Source organism: Durio zibethinus, chromosome 5 (assembly GCF_047325235.1).
Source record: "Durio zibethinus cultivar Kanyao isolate XHJ-2024 chromosome 5, ASM4732523v1, whole genome shotgun sequence".
Lineage (NCBI taxonomy): Eukaryota > Viridiplantae > Streptophyta > Magnoliopsida > Malvales > Malvaceae > Durio > Durio zibethinus.
Window position 1 is genome coordinate 10,554,255 of NC_143166.1, and position 14,708 is coordinate 10,568,962.

General features: G+C 37.7%; 1 protein-coding gene across 1 annotated transcript; it reads left to right on the top strand.

Annotated features, from left to right (window-relative positions):
* Window positions 1-3,284: 3,284 nt before the first annotated feature.
* On the top strand, window positions 3,285-10,803 carry LOC111274201 (uncharacterized). The gene is given in 2 exon segments (XM_089760386.1): window positions 3,285-7,152; window positions 7,336-10,803. Coding segments are annotated over 2 exon segments (7,032 nt in total). The 5' UTR covers window positions 3,285-3,588.
* Window positions 10,804-14,708: the final 3,905 nt, after the last annotated feature.

Consider the following 14,708-nt stretch of genomic DNA (forward strand, 5'->3'; position numbering starts at 1 on the left):
TAATGTTACCAACGTACTGGAACATTTTAAGAATTATTTCAATAAAAAGGTTTTGATTTATTTTCTCGAGAATAATTTTTAATAAATAAAAATCAAGAAAATTATTTTTTTAATATTGAAAATAAGACTGTTTGTATTAAAATCAAAGGATAACACGTTAATTGGTACTGTTTTTAACGGGCGTTGTGGGGGTGCTAATCCTTCCTCACGCGTAACCGACTCCCGAACTCAGACTGTTTCGCAGACCGTAAAATTATCTTTTTAATAAATTTTAATTAATTTTAAGATTTCATTAAAAAGGTATGTTTTAATAGGTGGCCAATCGCACCTAGCCAAAAAAGATTGGTGGCGACTCCGTTTTTTTTATTTCGTTTCCAAATTCGTCGGGCGGACGCAAAACCGTTACGACAGCTTGGCGACTCCGCTGGGGACGCATTTTGTTTTTGAGAGTCAAGCCAAAATTAACTACTTGTTATCCTTAAATTTTGATTTAAATAGTCTTAATCAAATTCTTAATTTTTTATTCTTCATTTTTAGTAAAACAAAACAAAACCAAACAAATCAAAAATAAAAAGCAAAAAAATTCACACACATTTCTCTTATTATGCCTCTTATGTTTTATTTTTTGTATATATATTGCTTTCAATAAATTAGGATATATTTGCACACAATGGCACGATGCATCTCATACATGAGCTCTATACCCGGGCTTCGTCCTTTATAGAAGGAAGTAAAGTACCTATTGCTCTCGTGAGGTGATAACCTCCGCAATGGCAAGCGAAATACTTCCACTCGAATTGAACCTTTTCCGTTAGTAGCCTGTAATGGGTGAGGATCGGGATGCCTTACTAGTCCAATATGGACGACAGTGAGGAACAATTTGGGAACCTTTAGACCCTGTCAATCCAAACCCAGCATATAATAAGCCTAGGAAACCAGCCTTATGTAGAGCTCCATCCACTTTCTTGTAAAAAATATCCAAGAATAAAAGTTGTGTATAATACAAAACAAAACAAAACAAACAAAAAAATCTCTAAAAAAAAAAAAAACAAATTTTTTTTAAAATCACATCCTCACACTAACTCAATTTTGTTACATTAATCATATCATACAGTTTTGCATCGAGATATTTGCTCAAGGACATTTCTCCCAAGAAGTTTTCATGGATCCCATAGAACTACAGATTTGCTCATCCTCAGTCAGTGTGCCATGTGAGTCGTATAATGAAGTACATGTTTGGTCGAAAGAGGCTCAACAAAAGAACGGAGATTGTTTGCATACCAGTTATATGTCTGAGTTACCCGAAAAAGTGCATTTAGATCTCGCACAGAATGATTTAAAAGAGTTAGCTGCTATCTGGGGTCAGTTAAGTGAAGGAAAAAAAGAAAGCTTTTGCAAAAAGTATGGGCAGATTGCATCTCTCATTTCAGTAGTGGTTGATGAACAGCTGGTCAAAGCAGCTATACAGTTTTGGGATCCATCCTATAGATGCTTCACTTTTAATCAGGAAGATTTGGTGCCAACCATCGAGGAGTATTCGATTTTGCTCGGGATAGAATTACAATGTCCAGATAAAGTATTTACCCGAAAGCCAAAATCAGGTTATCGTAAAAAGTTAGCCAAGCTTATGGAGGTTAAAGTAGAAACCATTGATTCCTTTGTGAAGTCTAAAGGTAAACATCTCGGCATTCGTTGGGACTTTCTTCGAAATTTCATTCAGGAGCATTTGGATAATGATCAAGGTATGGATGTGTTTGCTCTAGCATTGTATGGCATGGTAATCTTTCCAAAGACTTTGGGTTACATTGAGATAACTGTGGTAGACTTTTTCGAGCAAATTAAAACCCAAACAATTAATCCCGCTCCAGCAGTCCTAGCCGAAACCATCAGGTCATTGAATTTTTGTCGACGAAATGGGAAAGGTCGATTCATAGGATGTGCATCTCTATTATACGTATGGGTCAGAAGTCATTTCAAATGTGGGAAAAGTGCATTTTCGAAACCATATCTTCGAAATAAAGCACCACTCGAAGAGTTTTGCAAAAGCCAATGGCCGACATTAAAGACTAAGGAAGAATGGGTCCTTTTCTTACGAAGGATTACTGGGGATGAAATCGAATGGATGGTGCCTTGGATGCCTCGTGTGCCCTTGTTGTATCGTGGAGGAAATGAGCCATGGATTCCGTTATTAGGGCTATGGGGTGTTGTAAGTTATGCTCCATTGATGGCACTTAGGCAATTTGGTGCAAAACAGTTTGTTCCTGCTACTCATGGCCTGGTCCAAGTAGAATTCATTTATGGGGAATCAAATCCATCAAGAACTTCGGAGCAGTTGATCCAAGCATGGAAGAGAACACAAAGAATGAGGTTAGGGCCTCTCATCGATAAAGTCACTTCTGATTATCAGATTTGGAAAGCAATGCGGCCTAGAGACATAGTACTCCCTCCTGATGATAGCTCATATCAATTGGTTAATCTTTCAGAAGAGGTGCAATTATCAGAAGTTGAGCTTGTTAAGAAAGAATTAGAAGCTGAAAAAGAAGAAATAAGAAGAGAAAATTTGAGACTTCGTGAAAAAGTAGGGCAATTAAGATATGAAGCGGAGATACAAGGGAGCATATTAGAAAAAGTCATAAAAGAGCGAGATTTGGCTAATAGTGACTTGAAAGATTTACATCAAGAAAATAAGAGGTTACTAGTTACCAAGTCTTACCTTGGCCGACAACGTGAAATGGATAAGCTCCGAGAGGGAATAAACCAATGGAAGGGCAAAGCTCAAGAAAAGCAAGAGGAGACCACCAGAATTTCTCAAGAATGTCAGAATTGGAAGGGATTATACTCTACAACCTCAGCAAGATTGGTGGAATGCCAAAATGAAAAGAAAAGATTAAAAGTCATGCTCGCAGAAGAAAGAAAAAAGCACTTCGAAGTATTGAATGAAAAAGAATCGCTTCACCAGGTGATCCAAGGGTTAGAGCTACAACTGCAAGACCACAAAAGTCATATTTCAGCAATGATAGATGAGTGGCATAGAAGGGAAAAAGATTGGATCTTCACATGTGATTCAGAAAGGGATGCTTATATGAGATGGAAGGCAGAAAGTTTAGGGAGGCAACAGTACATAAAGCACTTGACTAATCAAGTTTGCAAGGCAGTGAGGAAAGCATGGGAGATGGTTGAAAAGGTAGAAGCATTAAGAAGAGAAGTCAATCCCATAGGAGAATATGGACAGTGCCTAGTGAACTTTCTAGATGAGGTGAAGGACCATAATGAGCAAGTCAAATGCTTTTATGGATATAACTCTAGGATGATAAATCCTATGTAATAAAAGTTGTATGAGATCAATAAAAATTTCTAATGTTGAAATTCGTTCAAGAACAAATATCTCTCACTTGCATTCATGCATCATATACATCATTTTTCATAAAGTAAAATTTTTAACACATAGCATTCTAATTTTATTTTTTTCTTTTCTTTTTCAAAATAAAAAAATTTTGTGGTAATAAAGGTTCAAGAATAGCTCGCCCATCAAAAATTTCGGCCCAACCTACTCGTCATTCATACAATACCAGGACACAGACAAGAATCATGGAGCAAGAACAGGCCAGTCGATTTGAGAGAATTGAAAAAGCTCAAGAAGAACTAAAAGGAGATCTTAGTATAATAATGGATATGCTCAAGAAACTTGACAAAGGAAAAACAGTGGAAGAAAATCCTAGCTTTCAAGAACAATCGCCAGATATGGTAGATCCTGTCTATCCTCCAGGGTTTGAGCCACGACTGAACCAACCTTCACAAGGAACTAGAGTACCAATTTTTACTCCTGGTGGATATCCTAATCCTTATCCAGGAATGACATCCACACCTGCTCCAGGACAATTTCAGAATTTTGTTAATCCCATTATGATGGAAAAACCACCTGAGCCAATCTTAGTTCCTGATTTAGATGATCCCAAGGAAAGAGAAAAGCTAGGGATGCAGACACCTGAAAAAGTAGAAGATACCAGTGCCCGGGAGAAGATGAAGATATTGGAGGAAAGGCTTAGGGCTGTAGAGGGAATGAATTTTTATGGCTCCACAGATGCAGCTGATCTTTGTTTAGTTCCAGATGTGGTAATTCCACCTAAATTCAAGGTCCCTGAATTTGAAAAATATGATGGTACAAAATGCCCAATGACCCATATCACCATGTATTGTCGAAAGATGGCAGCATATGCTCGAGATGAGAAGTTGTTAATGCACATTTTTCAAGATAGTCTTACGGGTTCTGCAGCTAGGTGGTATGTCCAGCTAGATAGGACTCATATTCGTTCTTGGCAAGAGCTTACAAAGGCATTCCTTACACAATATCGGCATGTCACGGATATGGTTCCAGATCGTCTGTCTCTTCAAAGCATGGAAAAGAAAGTAACTGAAAACTTTAAGGAGTATGCACAAAGATGGAGAGACGTGGCTGCATAAGTTCAACCCCCTCTCACTGAGAAAGAAACAATTGTTTTATTTGTGAATACCTTGAAAGCACCGTATTATGAAAGATTGATAGGTAATGCAACCAAGAATTTTGTCGATATGGTGATATCCGGTGAGATCATTGAAAATGCCATAAAAAATGGTAAGCTCGATACGGGAGAGACAAGTGGAGTAAAGAAAGGTGGAGCTCCTAGAAAGAAGGAGAATGAAGCTCCAGCAGTGAACTATATGGGGCAACAATTCAGAGGTTTCACACCTTATCCTACACCAGTATACCAGACCCATTACCCTTCTGTAAACCATGTTACATCCATCCCTCATTCACATCAACCATACCAGTCATTACCACAACCAGCTTATTCACCTCATTTTCAACCATCCTTTCGAACACCCACTTATTCCTATAACCGTCCTGTTGTACCTACAAGACCAGACTGGAGACCTAATAGTAGTCCACGAGCCCCAAGAAATATCCAAGAAAAATTCACTTTCGATCCCATTCCCATGACATATACAGATCTGTATCCTCAACTTGTTGAGAAACATCTGCTTGCTCCTGTTATCATTGAACCTATGAAACCTCCGTTTCCCAAATGGTATGACCCCAATGCACATTGTGATTATCATTATGGGAATCCAGGTCATTCCACTGAGAACTGTACTGCTTGGAAGCGTAAAGTGCAGGGGTTAATCAATGAAGGAGTATTAAATTTTGATACCAGCCAACAAAGGACTCCAAATGTCAATGGAAACCCTCTACCAAATCATACCAAACCATCAATAAATGCTTTGATTGATGGGCAAACAAGTTATGTGAAAAGAAGAATAGAGGAGGTCCAAACTCCTATGGCTAAGGTGTTCGAAGTATTGGTCAAAACTGACATGTTGAAGCCAATAGAACCTCAAAATTACTCTGAAATGATAAACTCAACTGAAAGCTGCACTTATCACAGAGATGTTCTGGGGCATTCTATCGAGAATTGTCACCAATTTCGTCAAGAGGTGCAAAAATTGATGGATGAAGGTCGAATAGAGTTTTACCAAGAGAGAGAAGAGTTGGTGAAAGTGTCTACCATTGATTCAAAGAATAAGTTTGGGCGTAGACCAGTAACTATCTATTATGATGAGAAGCCAACATCGAAGCTAGAAAAACTCGTCTCTCGACCAGTGGTGACAATTAAAGTTCCTGCCCCTTTTTCATATCAGAATGATAAAGCAGTACCTTGGAAGTACGATTATGGTGTCGTAGTCAACCCAGATACTGCTAATATAACGGGTGTAGGAGGCATAACCCGAAGTGGCAGGTGCTATACCCCAGAGGCTCTAGAAAAAGCTAGAAAGGAGAAAGCCAAGGTAGGGGAAGAAAATGAAAGTCAGAGTGATCTTGATGCAACACCAGAAAAAGAATGTCAGAAGCCAGTATCTGAGAGTGAAGCAGGTGAATTTTTGAAGCTAATAAAACATAGTGAGTATAGCGTGGTAGAACAGCTTAACAAGATGCCAGCTAGAATTTCGCTATTGTCATTATTGCTCAATTCAGAGTCACACCGTAATGCTTTACTGAAGGTGCTAAATCAAGCATATGTGTCTCACAATGCTTCTGTTGAATATGTGGAACAGCTTGTTGGTAATCTGACGATTTCAAACTATATCTCTTTCAATGATGAAGAGATTCCTCCTGAGGGTAGAGGAAGTATCAGGGCTCTTCACATTACTGTGAAATGTAAAAGTCATATAATGGCTAAGGTTTTGATTGATAATGGCTCATCCATCAATGTTATGCCTGCGGCTACTCTGGCAAAACTCCCTGTTGATGGATCTTATATGAAATCTAGTCATATGATAGTGAGAGCTTTTGATGGAACCAGAAGAGAAGTGTTGGGAGATATAGAAGTGCCACTGCAGATTGGCCCATGTACTTTCAACGTGAAATTTCAAGTCATGGACATCTCTCTTTCATATAGTTGTTTATTGGGTAGACCGTGGATCCATATGGCAGGTGCTGTCCCATCCTCATTACATCAAAAAGTCAAATTCATTGTTGAAGGGAAGCTAACATGTGTGGCAGGAGAAGAAGATTTATTGGTAACTCAACCGATAAATACTCCTTATGTGGAATCGGCAGATGAAGCTTTAGAATGCTCTTATAGATCTTTCGAGATTACCAATGCAACATATATAGCTGAAGGATCTAAATTGTATTCGCCACACTTATCTACGACTACTAAAATGGTAGTCAGACAGCTTACCAAGATGGGATGGCAACCTGAAGCCGGACTTGGGAAGAACCTGCAAGGAATCACGAAGCCATCGGCCATATATGAAAAGAGAGACAGGTTTGGCTTGGGATATAAGCCAACAAGAGGGGATAAAGTAAGAATGGGGAATGAGAAAAGATATAAGAGGATAGCTAATCTTAAAGGATATGAACCAGAGTCAGAACCCATAGTCATTCCATATCTCTATGATTCTTTTCACTCGGGAGGATACATTTATTCAGATTTACCGGGAGCCTCAAGTGCAGGATTCATGGAAAAATTTTCAGAGCTGGCCATTCAAATGGTGGATGGAGAAAAGAAGAGTCGAAGTGAAGAGCTGTTCGTGTACCCTTGTCCTTCAGATTTTGAGCTGGATAATTGGAAAGTTACGGAGCTGCCTATTGTTTTTAAAGCTTTGGAAAAGTAATGTGAAACTTTAAATCCCTAATTACTTTCTACGAGTATTAGGAGATCTTTTATGGTGTGTTTATGTTTGTCATTTTAATAAAAGACTTAGAAGATGCATCCACATTTCTTCTATTATCTTCATTTTACCTTTCATTCTTTTCTTTCCTACATTTTCTTGCCATTCCATTTTATTTTCTTCATCTTACCCTTTTGCAGGGTCCCAAACAATGAACATGAAGATAATCATGGCAATAATCTCGGATTTGATTTTGAAAATTTAATTCATGTTGATGAACTTGATAATGAGGAAGATTCAGATAACTACACACTGCCTCTTGATTTGTTAAAATTAATAGAACATGAAGATAAGCCAATTGAACCCCACCAAGAAATTACTGAATCAGTAAATTTGGGAGATGGTGAGAATAAAAGGGAGGTCAAAATTGGTACATCTCTTTTACCAGTTGAAAGAAAGAAGCTAGAAGAGTTACTCCGAGAATATGTAGATGTGTTCGCGTGGACTTACCAGGATATGCCAGGACTCAGCACTGATATTGTAGAGCACAAGTTACCTTTAAAACCAGGATGTAAGCCGATGCAGCAAAAGCTAAGGCGCATGAAACCAGAGATGCTACTGAAAATTAAAGAGGAAGTGAAGAAACAATTCGATGCTGGATTTTTAGAAGTGGCAAAATATCCTGAATGGGTAGCCAACATAGTGCCAGTTCCTAAGAAGGATGGAAAAGTGAGAATGTGTGTCGATTATCGAGATCTAAATAGAGCAAGTCCCAAGGATAACTTTCCTTTACCTCACATCGATACTCTAGTGGATAATACTGCTAGGCACTTCACATTTTCCTTTATGGATGGTTTCTCAGGCTATAATCAGATCAAGATGGCTCGAGATGATATGGAGAAAACTACATTTGTGACCATGTGGGGAACATTCTGTTACAAAGTCATGCCTTTTGGGTTGAAAAATGCTGGTGCTACTTATCAAAGAGCAATGGTGACTCTTTTTCATGACATGATGCATAAAGAGATAGAAGTGTATGTGGATGATATGATTGTAAAATCTCGTGAATGAGAGGATCATATAGTCAATCTCAAAAAGCTGTTCGACAGGTTGAGAAGATTTCAGTTGAAGTTGAATCCTGCCAAATGTACATTTGGAGCCAAATCAGGAAAACTATTGGGCTTTGTAGTCAGTGAAAAAGGAATCAAAGTGGACCCGGATAAGATACAAGCCATCCAAAACTTATCTCCTCCTCATACTTCAAAAGAAGTGCGAGGCTTCTTAGGGAGATTAAATTATATTGCTCGCTTCATCTCTCAACTCACTTATAAGTGTGATCCTATTTTCAAGCTTCTCAGAAAACATGATCCTGGAGAATGGAATGATGAGTGTCAAGAAGCTTTTGATAAGATCAAAGAATACTTGTCAAATCCACCTGTGTTGGTGCCACCAATGCCAAGAAAACCTTTGATTTTGTACTTAACAGTGCATAAAAATTCAATGGGATGTGTGCTGGGGCAAAGAGATGAAACTGATAAGAAAGAACGAGCAATTTACTACTTGAGTAAGAAGTTCACTGATTATGAGTCAAAGTATTCACCATTAGAGAAAATGTGTTGTGCATTAACCTGGACAGCTCGAAGGCTTAGACAATACATGCTTTATCACACTACTTGGCTCATAGCAAAACTGGATCCTATTAAGTATATCTTCGAAAAGCCCTCATTGACAGGAAGAATAGCACGGTGGCAAGTTATGCTTTCAGAATATGATATCATTTATGTGGCTCAAAAAGCTATTAAAGGGAGTGCAATAGCTGAATTCCTTGCTGATCGTGCAGCCGAAGATTATGAGCCAATGAAATTAGATTTTCCTGATGAGGATGTGATGGCCATTGAAGAAAATAAACCTGTTGAAAAATCATGGAGGATGTATTTTGATGGAGCTGCTAATGCTTTGGGTCATGGTATTGGGGCAATTTTGATATCTCCTGATGGACATTATTACCCCATCACAGCCAGATTAAATTTTAATTGCACAAACAATGTGGCTGAATATGAGGCCTGCGTTATGGGTCTACAAGCAGCAATTGAAAAAAAGATCAAAGTGTTAGATGTGTTTGGAGATTCAGCTTTAGTCATCTATCAGTTACGAGGTGAATGGGAGACAAGAGACTCTAAGCTGATTCAGTACCATAAATATATCTCTGAGTTGGTTAAGCAATTTAAAGAAGTTCAATTTGAGCATCTACCTAGAGAGGAAAACCAAATTGCTGATGCACTGGCTACTCTAGCTGCAATGATCAAAATAGATGCAAATACTGAAATCCAACCCATCAAGCTGGATGTGAAAGATGTTCCAGCACATTGCTCAGGTGTTGAAAAAGAAATTGATGGGAAGCCATGGTATCATGATATCATGCAATACATTAAAAACCAGCAATACCCAGAACATGCAACTGAAAATGATAAGAGGACTATCAGAAGATTGGCTATGAGTTTCTTCATTGATGGAGATATCCTTTACAAAAGAGGTCGAGATCAAGTGCTCTTAAGATGTGTAAATGCAGCTGAAGCAAAAAAGATTATTGAAGAAGTGCATGATGGAGTTTGTGGGGCACATGCAAATGGTCATATGATGGCTAGACAAATTATGAGGGCTGGCTATTATTGGTTGACAATAGAGAGAGACTGTATTGATTATGCTAAGAGATGTCATAAATGTCAGATTTATGCTGACAAGATTCATGCTCCGCCATCAACATTACATGTTCTAGTTCCACCTTGGCCGTTCTCTATGTGGGGCATGGATGTTATTGGTCCCATCACTCCAAAAGCTTCGAATGGGCATAGATTCATTTTTGTAATTATTGATTACTTCACCAAATGGGTAGAAGCTGCATCATATGCTAGCGTGACCCGATCTGTGGTATGTAAGTTCATGAAAAGAGAGATAATATGCAGATATGGACTTCCGGAGACAATTATTTCTGATAATGCCAAAAACTTGAACAACAAAATGATGAATGAAGTATGCACTCAGTTCAAGATCCGTCATCGTAATTCGGCACCATATCGTCCGAAGATGAATGGGGCAGTGGAGGCTGCGAACAAGAATATCAAAAGAATCCTGGAGAAAACGACTGAAACTTACAAAGATTGGCATGAGAAATTGCCTTTTGCCTTGCATGCTTATAGAACATCAGTCAGAACGTCTACTGGAGCCACACCGTTCTCTTTGGTATATGGTATGGAAGCTGTACTACCAGTCGAAGTGGAAATTCCCTCACTTAGAGTCTTGATGGAGGTAGAGTTAGAGGAAGCAGAATGGGTTCGAAATCGCTACGAGCAGTTAAACCTCATCGAAGAGAAAAGATTGTCAGCACTTTGTCATGGTCAATTATATCAAAAGAGGATGATGAGAGCACATGATAAGAAAACTCATCCCCGTTGCTTTAAGGAAGGAGACTTAGTGCTAAAAAGAATCCTTCCAAATCAACATGATAATCGGGGAAAATGGACACCAAATTGGAAAGGCCCGTATGTGGTGAAAAAGGCCTTTTCTGGTGGGGCATTGATTTTGGCAGAAATGGACAGAGGTGATTTGCCTACCCCAATAAATTCAGATGTTGTGAAGAAATATTTTGCTTAAAAAAAAAAAGAAAAAAATGATGACTTATCTAAGTTGAAAACCTGAAAAGGCGGCTTGGATGTGAAATAAAAGCATCATAAAAAAAAAAAAGAGAGAGAGATCCCACAATGCAGGGGCAAGTGTAGTTTGACGAACTCTGAATGATCAAAGAAATCATCTGATTTAGTTTTAGAGAAAGAATCTGAGAATATTTTGTTCATGATTATCTTATGATCATTCTTTTGACACCTTTGTTTTAACTCAAACACTTTGACATGCACTTGTTATCAGCCATATGAAATACATTATCTTTCCATTGAAAATAATGCCTATCCTTTCCTTTATCCTTATCTAATATTTTTGTCCATCAGAGAAATGTGATTGCATTTTATTTGTTTTGAACTTAAAATGATAAAAAGAAAAACAAACATGAAAGATCTCAGCATTACTTTTAAAGCTGACAAAGGCAAATGAAAAAGGATGAGAAAAGCATGACAAGACATTGATGTTGCAGACTTTTGAAAAAATTATGGTCAGATGTTGATAACAGATTGATCATATGAGAATTCTGATAAAAGAAGCCAAAAGTAAGAGATTTCGAGAACCTTTTTACTACAATGAATGATTTTGATTGCATTACATGCATTGCATTATGAGCGCTCAGTACATGCATCCATGAGAAGTTGTAACAAAGATAGAAATTTTCCATTTTGTAATGAAAAAAACAAGATTTTGGTAAAGACAATGATCAAACAAAGGAATTCAAAAGAGAGAAATTTACTTGTTCAAAGATGAGAACTCAAATTTGAAAAAGATGAGAATTTTAAAGTTGTGGAGCCTCTGTTGAGAGGAGCTTTTTCAAGAAGAAATTTTAAAGTTGTTGAGCCTCTGCTGAGAGGAGCTTTTCCAAGATGAGATTTTTAAAGTTGTTGAGCCTCTGCTGAGAGGAGCTTTTCCAAGATGAGAATTTTTAAAGTTGTGGAACCTCTGCTGAGAGGAGCTTTTCAAGATGAGATTTTTTAAAGTTGTGGAACCTCTGCTGAGAGGAGCTTTTCAAGATGAGAATTTTAAAGTTGTGGAGCCTCTGTTGAGAGGAGCTTTTTCAAGAAGAAATTTTAAAGTTGTTGAGCCTCTGCTGAGAGGAGCTTTTCCAAGATGAGATTTTTAAAGTTGTTGAGCCTCTGCTGAGAGGAGCTTTTCCAAGATGAGAATTTTTAAAGTTGTGGAACCTCTGCTGAGAGGAGCTTTTCAAGATGAGATTTTTTAAAGTTGTGGAACCTCTGCTGAGAGGAGCTTTTCAAGATGAGAATTTTAAAGTTGTGGAGCCTCTGTGGAAAACAGAGGAGCTTTTCCAAGATGAGAATTTTAAAGTTGTTGAGCCTCTACTGAAAATAGAGGAACTTTTTCAAGATGAGAATTTTAAAGTTGTTGAGCTTTTGCTGAGAGCAGAGGAGCTTTTTCAAAAACAAAAATAAAAAAAATTCACGATCTATTTTCGGACAAAATCATTGTCTTTGTCTTTGCCCTATTACTGATTCTCAGTAATGTGCAAAGAGGGGCAACTGTAGATACTGATTTTGTCCGGGTCTACCATTTTATTAATAAACAAAACAAAAAAACAAAATAAACAAACAAAAGAAACAGAATAAGATAGAAGTCAGGGAGTTGGTACGGCGCCGCTGTCGCCAGCCCCCGACCAACTACCCTACCAGCCCCCCGACCAGCCTCCCGACCAGTCACCCTACAGCCACCAACCAACTACCTTACAGAAACCTAGATTCCCCTAATTGAAGCCTTTAAAAATCTCCAGCCATTTCCTTTTCGAAAAGAAAAAAGAAAAAAAAGAGCTGGCTGAAATCCCCTTCAATCTCCCTCTGGAATCCCCATTCAACCCCAGACAGACCCCATTCCTACGCGTAAAAAACTCAGTTTCACGCAACCCCCCAAAGCACCCAAACCGAAAACAGATCTACACAAAACAAAAAAAAACAACACAGTCCTCCCCGCAGGGAGGAACCCAGCGCCGAAGCTACCTGCAAAAGCAAAGAAAATTGCATCAATCTTGTTTCAACAAAACAAACGAAAAAAGTCTTGAAAACAGAAACTTTGAACCTCGATCTACGCTGATCGGGGCTGCTTCCGGTGAAAAGGAGATCGGATCTGGAAAGAGGGCATCTCGAGGAGTCTTCGTGACCTTCTAACCATTTTCCGATCACCGGCGACCACCGCCGACGGTGGACCAGGCGGCGGCCGACAAGGCGATCCGACGGCCGGACGGCGATCGGCCGAACCCCTCCCCCAGAGCTCTCTCTCTCGTTTTTTTTCTGAAAACAGGACCAAATGAACAAAAAAAAATTTTTCAAGTTATTTATAGAAAAAATTAAAAGCAAAACGACGTCGTTTTGGGCATAGGGCCAAAACGACACCGTTTCAGCTAAGGAGGATCCGCGCGTCCACCCGCGACCCGACCCTGGGTCTGCGCACCCGACCCGCGACCCGTTTCCTTCATCAGCATCTGACCGGTCTGACTGGACCAGAACCGAACCGCCCAGACTGAACCGAACCGGAACCGAACCGCCCAGACCGAACCGAACCGATACTGGACCATCCAGACCGAACCGAACCGTCGAACCAAACCGGGCGTTGACCGGACCGTTGACCGGTCCGGTTCAGGTAAAAAAATTTTTTTTATTTTTTACTTTTTATTTTATTAATATTTATGTATGTTAAAATGTTTATATTTGTTAAACTAATTGATGAAATTGTAGTTAAATTTTTTTATTTTTAAGATAAACTTTAAAAACAATTATATAAAAATAAATTTAATAATAATACTAAAGTGATAAAAAATGAAAGAAAAGAAAATTTTTATCCGACAATGAGATTTAAAGGTATTCCGAGTAGTGATGCCTACGAAATCTCTAGGTGAGAAGATTTTTTTAAATACTACCAGCGTATTGGAGTATTTATAAAAAAATTTTTCAATACAGTAAAGATTTTCTTTTTTAAGAATAATAAATAAAAATTGATGAATATATTAAAAATATAAGTAATAAAATAGGAAGAAAAAAATTTAATCCAATGATGAGATTCTAAAAGTATTCCGAGTAGAGATGCTTTAAGAAATCTCTAGGTGAGAAGATTTTTTTAAAATATTACCAGCGTATTGGAATATTTATAGAAAATTTTCAATATGATTAAATTCCTTTTTTTCTTCAAAATTTTAATTAAAATTAATAAAACAATTAATAAATTTTTGAATGAGAATAAAATGTGTGCATAAACATGAAAATATTTTGCATGGCATGCATGACATAATTTCTTACGAAAAGTAAATTTAGACCTCCAAAGATGAGATTCTAAAAGTATTCCGAGTAGAGATGCTTTAAGAAATCTCTAGGTGAGAAAGAATTCTTTTAATGTTACCAACGTACTGGAACATTTTAAGAATTATTTCGATAAAAAGGTTTTAATTTATTTTTCTCGAGAATAAATTTTTTTAACATGACATTTTCTTACGAAAAATAAATTTGAGCCTCCAAAGATGAGATTCTAAAAGTATTCCGAGTAGAGATGCTTTAAGAAATCTCTAGGTGAAAAAGAGTTCTTTTAATGTTACCAACGTACTGGAACATTTTAAGAATTATTTCAATAAAAAGGTTTTGATTTATTTTCTCGAGAATAATTTTTAATAAATAAAAATCAAGAAAATTATTTTTTTAATATTGAAAATAAGACTGTTTGTATTAAAATCAAAGGATAACACGTTAATTGGTACCGTTTTTAACAGGCGTTGTGGGGGTGCTAATCCTTCCTCACGCGTAACCGACTCCCGAACTCAGACTGTTTCGCAGACCGTAAAATTATCTTTTTAATAAATTTTAATTAATTTTAAGATTTCATTAAAAAGGTATGTTTTAATAGGT